The following is a 13,536-nucleotide window of genomic DNA, read 5'->3' as shown; positions in this document are numbered from 1 at the left end:
AGTATTTAACTCACAATAACCTAGGTGGATGGTCACTATTATTCCTCCATTTTAAACTGTGTCCACATAGAGAACAAAGAGCAAAGTGACTCCAAAACCAGTGGGCTCTCTAAAGTTAAAGACTCGAACACAGGCTGGGTTGGCATGCTTTTGAGCTGTGCTGGCTTGGCTGTCATTGAAAGAATGTAGTAATCTTTACTTAAAGACACAAATATGTTCAAGCTATAGCATTAAGTAAAAAACTAAGTTTACAAAACTTTATTCTCTATGACCTCCTTCTGGCTACCTATTAAAACTATTTACACCACTTGACTCTAGTGGTGGAATTATGGGTGAAATTCGTGTCTTTCTTTCTGCTTGTTTATACTTTCTGAATTGTCTAATGAATATGTATTACTCTTGTAAAGAAGAACAGCTTGGAGAATTAAAAGATTTCTTTAATGTCTGTTTTTTCTGGGTTTTTTTCTTCCTGTCCTATTGTGTCTGTGAATAGGCAGTGACAGACCTTGGAAACTGTATTTTTCTGAAAGCTTGATAGGTTGTGAAATTGTAAGCTTTGGGATTCACCATTTTATGATTAAGAAAACAACATTATACAACAACCAGATTAATTTGGAAAATCTTGCTATCTATAAAAAATCATGTGGACAGATAAAAGTATTAGAAATCATAAACTGTATTGGGGTGCTTACATGGCTCAGTCGATTGAGAGTCTGACTCTTGGTTTCGGCTCAGATCATGATCCCAGGGCCCTGGGATCAAGCCCCACATCCGGCTTTGCACTGAGCGTGGAACTTGCTTAGGATTTTCTCTCTCTCTCTCTCTCTCTCTCTCTCTCTCTCCCTCCCCTGCTCACTCTTTCTCTCTCTCTACAAAAAATAAAATAAAACATTAATAAATCATAAACTGTATTGATAATACTATTGACCACTCAAAAACTACAGTATCTATTGGTATAAGATGCAGCCCCTATTTCTGGGAGCTTGAGAGGTTTTACTGCTTGTGCTAGTGGTCAGTCAGGCCAATTACAGAAGAGTAAAACCAAATTCTATACTCCCTTTATTTTTTTTTTAATGTTTATTTATTTTTGAGATGGAAAGACAGAGCGTGAGCAGGGGAGAGGCAGAGAGAGATAGAGACACAGAATCTGAAGCAGGCTTCAGGCTCTGAGCTGTCAGCACAGCCTGACGCAGGGCTTGAACTCACTAGCCATGAGTTCATGACCTGAGCCGAACAGACATCCAACCGACTGAGCCACCCAGGCATCCCTCTATGCTCCCTTTAAAAAATAAACTCTGATTTTACTACTGATGAATTAAGAAACACAAGAATGTCTTAGAATCCAAACTGAGTCAGTTTTAAAAATCCTCTTTCTGATCATTTATCAACCATCTTTCACATACTATACTTTTTGTTTTATTTTGGGTATTTTCCCAGATCAGAGACGGACAACCTAAAACAAATAATGCAGAACCCAGATCCAGGGTTCTAGTGTAGTATCCGGAATGTGTTTTGATTATCCTTAAAACAGGAGGCCAAGGTTTTCCATCACACCAATGGATGGATTTCTGACAGTCACCAGGATTCTTCTAGACTGGAATAAAACTAATGCCATCAGATATAAACAAGAAATCTCCTTCTCAAATACTTATCTAGAGAAACAAGTCAGGGAGCATTTAACTTCACGAGCATGATGGAATCTTCTGGATAGTCAGCAACATCCTGACACACTCAGTCTATTCCTACTCAAAATTTTAACAGATCTATATTTATGCTGTGTTTACTCCCTGGGGCTTGATTCATATCTTGGTTGATAAGCAGTGAAGGGTATTACATTTGACCTATACAAGGTGATTTGCTCAACTTTCTGCAACCCTGATGCCTAACGTTGGAACTAGTGCTTGGTAAATGTACAATAGGAATTTTGTTTGTATTTGTGGGGTTTTTTTTGGGGGGGAGGTGTTGGTTGGTTGGTTTTACCAACTGTAACATAGTGAGTGCTTTCTCCATTCTGGGCATCTTTAAATATATGACCCCTTTAAGGGGAGGCAGGTGCACTGTCCCTCCACATGTACATCAGCATGCCCCATGACCCCACCCCCACCCCCATCATGGTCCTTCCCCCACACCATCACCCTCTTCTCTGGACAGAATGATTTTCAAAAGAGGCAAACTCGCTCTCATTTTCCCAGGTCTTAAGAATGCTTTCTCTGGACCTCACACTCCCTTCTCTCTCTTCCATGACCCTTTGCCCTCCTTGAAGATAGACAGTCTTTTTCTAGAAGCGGCCCAGCATGCATTCTCCACATGCTCATCTCTCAGTGACTCCCCACACCAATCAGATCCAGCTTCTGTCCCCACCACTATGCCAAGATTTCTGTCATCATTGTCACAAACAATCTCCAAGCTTCCACGGTCAGAGGCTCCCTTTCTTTCCCTGTCACAGCCATCTTGCCAACAGTGTTGGGAAAGTACAAAACTTAGTCCCTTCTCAAAACATTCTCCCCACTGGCCTTCCCAAACCTATCAACCCTTCTATATCTCTTTCTGGCCTCTCTTCAGGCTCCACCTTCTCTTCACCCTATAAATGCTGGGTTCGCCAGTGCAAAGAGAGTTCCTCTCTCTAGCCATCCTCCCTCGCAGCCTCATCCTTCCCATGCTTTTCAGTGTGGTGACTTCCAGATGTGAGTCTCCAGCTCAGACTGCTCACAATTACTCTTTGCTGAATAAACGAGTAAATATTTTAGATGAAGCTACTGAGTGAAAGTAAAGTGGAAGAAGTTTTCAAAGTATAAGTTTAAAATCCAGGATCGGAATGCCGGTCTTCAGACACAGATTTAAAACTTTTGCCACCACACCAGAGGTGTGACCTGAGTCACCAGAGGATCTTCCCTACAGGTGACTCAGATAAGGAGTTCATGAGACACTCAGTTGGCTTAACCTTCTGTAAGGGCATTCAAAAAATGTATCAACCAAGGCATGCTGCTTTAGAAAGGAACTCTTTTACTTGGCAAAACTTATTAGTGTTACATAAATATTCACTAGCGGTTATCAATTGCTAGATATCAGTTGTTAGAAGGTGTTCAAAGACAAGGGCATTGCCATTAGGCATCCATAGGGTCAGACACGACCAATCCATTGCACATGCATCGTCACATATGCCCTGGATCCAAGGAAGAGAGGCTATGGGAGCACTCACTGAGTCTCCCCTTTATCCCCCACTCACCCCTGGGACAGGCTTGCTACAGCATAAAAATAAAATAAGCCCCCACTTCGGCAAACCTTATGAGACTGACAGACATTTGCAGAAGTATGTATGCACATGAGAGAAACGTAGGCATTTATTATGTACATATATATATTATAGATGTATAAAATATTTCATAAACATACATGTATTATGCATCTATCTGTATGTACATTCAGACCTGTCTATTGACAAATGTATATGCAGCGTTATCCAAATCCATATTTACACATGCATACATAACACATATATGCAGAAATAAAGCCATACATAGGTTCATGGGTGTATGTTTACAAAACACACACATATAGGTTAATCCAGCTTTCTGTTTGACATCTCTCCAGGAATTTACACAAACCCATAAAATTCTTGAGGAAAAAGTTCTTGCGTTGGGGGGGAGTGAAGACAATATATCAGTACTTCATATAGTGTCTGTATATGCCGCACAAAAATATAAGGCAACAAGCATTGTTCCTTATATATCACTCTTCTTATTATTCTTTTTAAAGGTATATTGTTCAAATACCTATTTGTTTAGATGGTTTGCAGTGACGACACAATCTGTAAGCATTGGTGAATTTTTTTTTTAAACAGTGGTAGTCTCTTTTTAGAATAAATGGACAAAGAAATGCTAAGGAAAAAAACCCAATTGCCACACAAAGGGGGAGCTATCTACATTTTCAGTGAATTATGTCACAATAACTCCTAGACTCCCAGAAGAATGAGACTATTAAAATGTTTGCTGTATATGTATTTATGTTATTCCAGTGAGCCTTCTCTCCCCTACATTATCTACATAATACTCGGAATCAATACAGGATGCCAATTACCCCAAGCACACTTATTTCATAAGAACAATAGAGACTATTCCTATCATTTGTGCAAACAAGAAAAATTATTACTTGAAGAATTCAAAATCATTCTAATGTGTTTACTTACAGATAGATGCCTTATAAATAGAATCGACTGGTTAGACATAATATATGATTCTCTATATCCTAAGGCATATCATTTTAGAAAGTTCAACCCGCCAACTGCCCCTTCAATTGTTCACAGCCATGGGGACACACCTGTGAGAGAAATGACCCCTGAGAAGCCAGAGTTGGACTCTTAGTACTCCTCCACTGTCATTTCAGACTTGTTCTCTCTAATACTTCCCACCCTCACACACTGGTCCAGGCTGATCTCAACATTCCCAAAGATAGAGGTCCTAGCACTTGCCTTGATGGAGCTAGCTCAGAAACTCTAAGCTCTAGTAGGACCTTTGTTCTTTCTTTCCTCTTATCCTGCCAACCAGGTTAAGTGTGCCAGCTTGCTTTATGCTTACTATAATATGTATGACATTTAATATCTCCTCACCCTCCTTGGTTTTTAACATCTAACACACTGTCTTCCTAAGTTTTTGTTGGAATTTCTGTACCTACTCTGGGTCATCGCCGAGGAAATGTCTCTATGTATTTAATTCTTTAGGACAATCAACAAAAAATGTAGTTTCCATTTCATCTCTTTTGTATGAGCCCCTTCATTCCTGGTGGCCTTTCACCAAAATCAAATTGGGGACCTATCCTCTCACTCGATATATTTCTTTCCATGTAAGCCCAGTACTACGGGTCTTTCTCCACAATGCTACTTTCTTACAGATGTATGTACAGCTTATGTTTACTGGCACCTCATATCTGTCTAATCCTTATGACATTCTAAGCCTCTTTGTAAACTTAATCTGGTTGCTTTTCATGAAAATATAAGTCAAATTATGTACTGAACTGAAGAGACCATCATCAATTGAGTAAAACAGTTAAAGTGGTACTCAGGGACATACAGCTATCTTACTGTCCCCCGAGAGAAACGGATTTGTAAAATTTTGCTTATCTCAATTATATTGATTTCCATCACTCACTTTATCTCTTTGTATCCAAATTTATAATTCTGGGTAGACACACACACACACACACACACACACACACACACACACACACACTTATGTGTTGATGATAGATACACAGATAAGTACCAAATGCTGACACCTCATCCACCATGCACCTTTCTAAGTGGATTTAATATTCAACTTCAATAAATACATTTCATATATTAGTCAAAACAGTGACTAAATGGCCAGGAATAGCACACCTAGTAGCATCTTTTTAAGTCGTACCCTCCACCCCCAAACTGAACACCATCATTCAGCTTCTCTGCACAGTTTTTCCAGCCAGTTCCAGTGCATGTACCACCTGCTGCCCGACCAAACTGAACCCCCAGAGCAAATACAGTATGGAAAGACAACAGCTTTCCCCAAGTCCAAGGGCGTGAGGCACTGCCCTCTTACTTCACTCCTTCCAGGATGGCACCAAAAAGACATCTCATTTGTTACACTGAAACTTTATGATGCAAATCAACACACTTACAAAGGGTTTTGACATATTATTTGGAAGCTTCTGAAAATTAATCAGTACACCGAATAGAGGCAAACACACTATCCCAAATCACACATGAGGCTGTTACGAGAATATACTGCATATTTCTGCTATTTTAAAGTATATTTTACTTATAGACACAGCACACAGAACTCACCTTCCTTCCTTCCGCAGATTGCTGGTAAGTAGATGGGGAAATGCATCTGAATTAATGTGATTGATGCATTACAACTATGAAATACTTCCAAAGTGTGTATCTGTGTAAAAGTGTCATACACATCAGATATTCAGCCAATTGCCTTGTGATAAATATATGGTAGCCGCATAAGTGTATTAGAAAATGAGGATAACCATCTGAAATTTATAAATATTCAAACCTTTACTGAAAGCAGCTTGTATGTGAAATTTAAATGACATATAATACACTAGAAAAAAGGCTCCATTCCAAAGTTCTACAAAAAGGAATTGTATTTACAGATGACATGAACTAATCAAATACATCTAGCATCGTCTGGAAAACTTAATGGCATGCCATAACTTAATATCACAGCAAATATGCATAACAGAACCCATAATTATTTTTCTAATAATCAAGCCAAAAGCAAAGTAAACGGAGCAATATAAAAATGAAAACAGAAAAAGACAAAGGCAAGGATCACAAAAAACATTTATGATATAACTCAGATGGCTTGAGAAACCAGTTAAACCCCTGAAGCTTTTTTTTTTGTCTTATATTCTTGTGTTTGGTTTTTATTGCATGCGAATCCTATCTGTCACTAAACATTAAAATGCCCTCATGATTCTGCAGATACCTCAGACGGTGGCGATCCCTCCAGAAATCCCTCCCACTGAAACAGGTTAACGGAAAGGATAGATGTGTAAGAAGACAGGCGATCTCTCCATCAGGGGAACCGAGGAATGGAAAGCAATAGCCCCTCTATCCCACAGCATCTTCTCGGCGGTCACTCTTAATTTGTCTCTGAGTCCTGCCTTAGGTATTCACAAAGGCCGCAGAGCAAAATGCTGTGTCCAGAACAAAGCTCTCATACCACACAGGTTCTCTGTTCCCTCACCAACACCAAACTGCTCCTTGGTGGAGGTTTCCAAGATGCAAATGCAACGTGGGCTTCTCAGATGGATTTGATTTCAATGAAAATTAGTGCCAAACAAACATCTTTGATATGCAAAACATCTACATGTCTACACTAGCAAGTAAGAAAGAATTATTCACCAACCAGCACAAAGTTTTCTTCCAGGAGGTTAAAGGAAATAGCAGATCTGTAAATGTTAAAATACCTATTGTAAAGATGAAGGAACTGAGAGACAATAATTAAGGGAATCAAATTATCAGAAGAACTACAACCTAGAAAATCTTGGGGAAAGTTACTATTTCATGGTCTTTAATACAGCAAGGCTATTATTTCATGTGGAAATATTTTGAAAGTTTATAGCTAGTGCATATTAAAAGCACATTTCATCAATAAATTTTCACATGCTGAACATATTAGACTATAATTTTAAATAGGAATTTTAAAATATCAAACAGAACTCTGAACTAAGCTAAGGTGCTTGGTTGTTACATATTTTCAGCCATGTTACATATAATTAATCCACTGAGCTCGTGAAAACCCAGTCTGCATCGTATGTAATTTGGCAGTGCAGATTTGCCACTTTTAAACACAGTTTAAGGTTTATGTAAGCATGCACAATTAAGTAACCTAAGTGATTAAGTAAGTAACCAAACTACTGTTGGGGAGAATGTGGAATAAGCACACGTTCTCAGTCTGGTTGTGGCCCATTTCAGCCGATGTGTTTAACTGATAGCACACTGCTGTCTATTTTTAAGTCATAAATAATTGGCTCACAGGAGTCAGTGAATGTGTATGGGGATACGCATGTGTGTGGAGAAGAAATGGAGTAAGTTCTCTGACAGCATTTGTATTCCGTTCTTAATTATTCTCCAAAGATTTTTTTTTAATAGCAGCAGAAGTGAACGCCAAGAAGGAAGCTTTCAATCAAAGCTTCATTGGCCCAGGTGGTGGTGTTATGCCATTAACAGGCCTTTGTAACCTGCATGAGCTTTAACAGGTGCAATGAAAGGGAGGCCCATGTTATCTGCTCCTTACAGAACTAGGTTCTTGACAGCACCTATGTGAGATGGACACATGTGGCTGTTGGGAAAGACTTTAGGACCTTCCTATTAGGGGAAATCACAAGTAAAATATAAAAGTGAACTTCAAATAGCAACTAAATAGCTCACCAACTAATTCTATGCTGGGATCACCAAAACAAAATGAAAAAAAAAAAATTCTCTCTTCTAAAACTTCTCAAGAAAACATGGGTGGCAACAGTTTGATTAGTGATGTATCTGAATATGCTCAAGAAAACATGGGAGGCAACTGTTTGATTAGTGATGTATCTGAATATGCCGTCCAATAACTAGAAATAGTAATCCTGCTAGCAAAGAAAAAAATATCCCCGCTGGGGCCAGAAAAAATGACCAGCCATAGAGAACAGAAGGGGTGAACTCCAAGCAGTCTCTCATTTTCATGTTTTTGTAGCCTTCCATGTCAGCCACTGCCTGGACCCAGATGACATACAGCATCACCACCAGGGAAAACAGGATGCCTGGGAAGGACAAAACGAAAGACCTTTAGGCTTTATGAAGATGCTTTCCCAAGAACGCTAACCAATCATTTGCCTGATGATATGTCTCTAAAAATACCATCCTAGCCAAGTCACCTACTTTGTGTCAGACTTTTTATTTATGTGTTTTATATGCACATTGTCTATCTTTAATTTTCAAAGCATTGAGATGAGAGCTATGGCAACGTAAGAACAATGGCAACAGCTGTCATGCATTTACTGAGTACTTACTGTATGCCAGGCTCTGTATTAGGCTTTTGTGAACATAAGAGTCAAAGATCCTGCCTGGTGGAATTTCTTCTCACATTTCCCATCTGTACTGTATGTCTGGTTTGGGGTGAGCACTGTAATATATTATTTATTGCAGTATACAATAAACTGGTAAAAATAGGTACCATTAACCCTTGTTTTATTTTTTTTTTTTAATTTTTTTTTCAACGTTTATTTATTTTTGGGACAGAGAGAGACAGAGCATGAACGGGGGAGGGGCAGGGAGAGAGGGAGACACAGAATCGGAAGCAGGCTCCGGGCTCCAAGCCATCAGCCCAGAGCCCGACGCGGGGCTCGAACTCCCGGACCGCGAGATCGTGACCTGGCTGAAGTCGGACGCTCAACCGACTGCGCCACCCAGGCGCCCCAACCCTTGGTTTTTAACTAGCAGTTTTCAGAGCTGATTTTCAGCTCAGGTCTTTCCGACTGTTGTTATGTTATTACAACACAGCTGACTGGTGCTACGGGTAATTGTGTCAATGAAAACAGAAGCTGAAGTGAGTACCAGACAAGAACGGAGATGAAAGCACTGGACTAATGTAAAAGAATATACATGATTCTTTCGAATTGAAATATATACGGTAAGATGGATCATGGCATAAAGGAAACATTGCCTGGAAAAAGTTCAGTGGACTATAAAACCACAGGTTTAAGACCAAGAGCCTTACCAAACAAAAGAAAGGAAGTAAAAAGAATGTGGGGATGTGGGGAGGGAGCAATATGACAGGAGAGCTTCACGGATGCTAAAGTTTGAGAACGCCACAAAGCATATACTTTTCCATGTGGCGGCTACTGAAAAAAAAAACAGAAAGGAGCAGCACTTCTGAGCTGCAAACCCAGGTGAGTCAGCTGGCTGACTCACTCACTAGTGACAGATCCGGAGCAGGACGCAGCCTGAGGGATTCAAATCTGTCCCTAAGCAAAATATACTTGAGGTCATTTGCTAGCTGTTCAAAAGTTCAATCCAAACCTGTCAAGGACCTATTAGTTTTTGAATTAAGGAACAGAAGCATCAGGCATCAAATCTCCATATTCTAATTGCCAGTCAGTCTGAAAGGTAAACATAACCCTGGGACTGAGAGCAGAGATGGTGGCATATTGGTAGGACACAGTAGCTTTTAGGAGCCTAGCCATTAATCACCCTTCCCCAGTTGATTGTGCTCCTACAGTATTTAGGATGCCCTCTCTCTCTTGGGCCATCAATTGCATAAAGAATCTTGAGAAGCACTCACAAAAGAAGAAGGGCTCATAAATATGCCGAGGTGAGTCTCAAACTTTCTCATAATCGTGATACAAAGTACAGAGCAATGAAGAATCAACATAGATGCTTCACTAATAGGAAACATCCTTCACACTGTGGTCTGTAATGTAAATGCAAATATGGCAGCACAGAAGAGTGCAATTTAACCACCGAACAACAGCGATGTCAGAGAGAAATAGTAAAGTCATAGCCGGCGAGCAAACTCCTCGCAAAGCCGTACCTCAGATGTTGACAACAATATGGCAAGGCCATGTGTTGTCGAGCAGCTCTGTGCATTTCAATACATTTTCCTGCAAATATATAGACACCGTTCTCTCCTAATGTAAAAGTTTGGCTTAGTTATTTGCATACCATTTGCCTTATGCAAACACACTGCAAACCTTTGTTATTATTTGCGGATATATTTCTTTATCTCTCTTCCATCGTATGAATCTCTTGTGCTTTCAGGTATTTTTATTAAAAAAAAGAAAACTGTCTTTGTGAAAAACTAGAAGCCTTATTTGTATATCCTTTCAAAAGTTAGAAAATTCATTACTGAATTTAGAGTCTTCAAAAAAACACATTGCAGGTAATCATGTGGAGATTTTTTATAAGAAAGAATTAACTTATACTTAAAATATACTTAACTATTAAAAAATATACTTAAAAACTGCTGTCATTCAAGAGCATTTGCATCCTGAAAGCAATGAAAATAGGCACTTCTATCACTGCAGTCTTTAACTTGTTCACCAACTGAGGATACTGTCCATTTAATTCATATCATACCAGCTTCTAATTATATCTTCCCATGGGGTAAGACAGAGTTTCCTTACCTATTAAATTGCCAGTGTTTTATACCAGTGTGTGTATGTGTGCATGTATACACTTGCACATGGAGACAGAGACAGACAGAAAGAAAATGAACTAACGGACATTGAAAAGTAAGAATTTATGATGGGGAGTCTGCGTGAGACATCTGGCCAACAAAGGAATCAGGAGACTGTTACATAGAGGTAGACTGATGAAACAAATAAATATATTGAGGTTAGTTGGAATCATGTTCTTCACCACCTGAAAGGGGAGTTACAAATTTGGAAAGGGGGAAAGTTAGAATAAACTCTATTCTATTTCTTTGGAGTTAAATATATCAGTGTGAATTTATGGTTCTAGGTAGATAGACAGATAGATGATGGATAGATAGATAATAGATACAGAAGTAAAAGTGTGTGTGTGTGTGTGTGTGTGTGTGTGTGTGTGTGTGTGTGTGTGTTAAAATATACCTGTGTGTATATGCCTACATATATTACCTGGTTCTGTTCCCTGAGAGGGTCTGAGAGCAGTAACACCCCAGTAGCATGGAACATACCAACTATCCAGATCTTCGCTTCTAAATATCAGACCCAAGCATCTCAAAGAAATAGTTGTATCCAGGCTGGGACAGAAAGTACCAGGTAAGTCAGGAACATCAGATGTGCTCAAGGAATTGTGGGAGTGTCTCAGAAGTGAGCTTCAGGGACTTCCCCAGACAGTTCTGAGGCAATCTGACTATCAAACAACAAATGATAATGGTACATTATACCTCACTGAATAAAATAGAAATCAGAGCCCACAGTGATATAAATAAATGAATAAATAAATTAGCAGGGAGACGGGAAAGCTTTTCCTTACAGAATGCTAACTTATAAATGTAGAAGGAATAGTTGAGTTAGAAATCGCCATTTGGCAATCATTTAAGTAATAATTCAGGCAAGAAACAAAAATGGATGCTAAAACTAGTAAATGAAATGTAGATGAGAAATAAATATTTACACAGGCTCAAAGTCTCTTCCCACAAGACACTTATCAATTTGTAAAGGGGAAAACAGTAATTTTATACTGAAGAAACCTAGCAAATATCACCTTATTCAAATGATCAAAGTGAACATCACCAGTGGCATGACATATTCATGTCACTAACCACCTTGTCAGACACAATGAGAATAGCACAGCATCACTGCTGTGATGCAGCCAAAAATGAAGAGCCTAAATCCAGCCATAGGAAAACATCAGACACACCAACTCAGGAACACTGTAGAAAATCACAGGCCTGTACTCTTGTAGAGTCAAAGTCATGAAGGTCTACCTAGGATTTATTCTGGTCTGATGGAGATTCGAATGACACAACTACTAAATGCAAAGCATGTTCCAGGACTGGATCCTTTTGCTGTGAAAGACATTATTGAGATGGTTAGTGAAACGTGAGTGGAGTCTCTGGGTGAAGAGACTTTCAAGTTCAATGTAAATGTGAAAATATTTCAAAACAAAAACCAAAATGAATGAATAAAAAAAAGTGTAGTGGGAATCTGTGGCTATGCGTGTTAGAAAGAGCATATATATGCTCTCTATATATGGGGGAATGGGAGGAGGGTATGTGTGTTCATATACCCAGCAAGATACATCTTCTTTCCGCAACTTTATTTGTGACTATTACTGAACAGTAATATTACTGATCCGGTTCACCTACCAAGTGGAGAGTCTCATCTGGGAGAATACTAACAGCAAAATACTATGGAAAAATCTTAATTATTATACCATGATATCTTAAAGGACTCTCATTCATGAAAATATAACTAATAACTGTCTTGAGCAACAAGTGATTTGCATTTCAAGCTCACCTGCCACTATGATTTTAGCAGAACTAGAAAATATTGCTAGTATTTAGGTAATAATTTACTTCTAAAATTAAGTTAGATTTAAGTTTGGTCATATTTTGAAAGCATGATTTATTTCCAATTAAATTTAAAAATACCTAGTTTTTGGAAGACCAACAAAAATTCATAAAACAGCTCACTGGAGGCATAATCAAAGTAAGGTACCAAAACCCATGAAGATTTGTGATAATAAAATCATGGACAAATAAGTCACAAGAAACTGTTGGTTCCCTTATTAATTAGCAGTGTGATGAAGAGCCATTAAACTTATGATTTCACACAGATTCTCTTACGAATTTGAAAACTTTTCCCTCTAAATATCAAGAATTCAGGGAATCTGGGTGGCTCAGTCGGTTAAGCATCCAACTTGATTTTGGCTCAGGTCATGATCTCATGGTTCATGGGTTCGAGCTCCACATGGGGCTCTGTGCTGACAGCATGGAGTCTGCTTGGGATTCTCTCTCTCTCTCTCTCTCTCTCTCTCTCTCTCTCTCTCTCCTGTCTCTCTACCCCTCCCCTGCTCGCTCGCTTGCTCTCTCTCTCTCTCTAAAAAATAAATAAACAAACATTAAAACAATTAAAAAATATCAAAAATTCAATTTGGAAAGCATTTTCTCTGAAACAAAAGTCACATAAAATTTAGTCACAAATGGCCATCAGGAACACAATTGCTAATGATAAACAATATGGAAATGATCACAATGTGGAAAAAAAATACAAAAGAATTTTCCCCAACACCAAGTCACAGACTGAAAAATAAAACTACATGTCCTCAATATTTCATAGAAAAAAGTATGGAAAAATAAGACACACTATGAAGATTTTGTATACTATCTTATAAAAAACAAATTTAAAAATGTAGTCCTAAGGAAAAGTTAGCCACAAGAATGGAAACTCTTCAAAAAGACAAGCAAATGTCAAACCCCTATATCCTTGCCTAGAAATAGACATATTTGTATTAAAAAACAAAAGCCTTTTGGAGTTACTGAAAAACGATAAGCTTGATCTTTAACTGCTTAGATGTAACTGAAC

General features: G+C 38.6%; 1 protein-coding gene across 1 annotated transcript in view; it reads right to left on the bottom strand.

Moving 5' to 3' along the window:
• Positions 1 to 6,013: 6,013 nt before the first annotated feature.
• TMEM182 (transmembrane protein 182) overlaps positions 6,014 to 13,536 on the bottom strand; it is a 53,737-nt gene continuing 46,214 nt past the window's right edge. Inside the window, exon 5 of the mRNA XM_025932521.2 lies at positions 6,014 to 8,286. Within this exon, the coding sequence (XP_025788306.1) occupies positions 8,066 to 8,286 (221 nt within the window). The 3' untranslated portion in view covers positions 6,014 to 8,065. The remainder of the gene's footprint in view (positions 8,287 to 13,536) is intronic.

Source organism: Puma concolor, chromosome A3 (assembly GCF_028749965.1).
Source record: "Puma concolor isolate L17-30 chromosome A3, mPumCon1.1.hap2, whole genome shotgun sequence".
In the NCBI taxonomy this organism is placed as follows: domain Eukaryota; kingdom Metazoa; phylum Chordata; class Mammalia; order Carnivora; family Felidae; genus Puma; species Puma concolor.
Note: the sequence above shows the minus strand (reverse complement) of the source record. Positions and strands in the feature narration are given on the sequence as shown.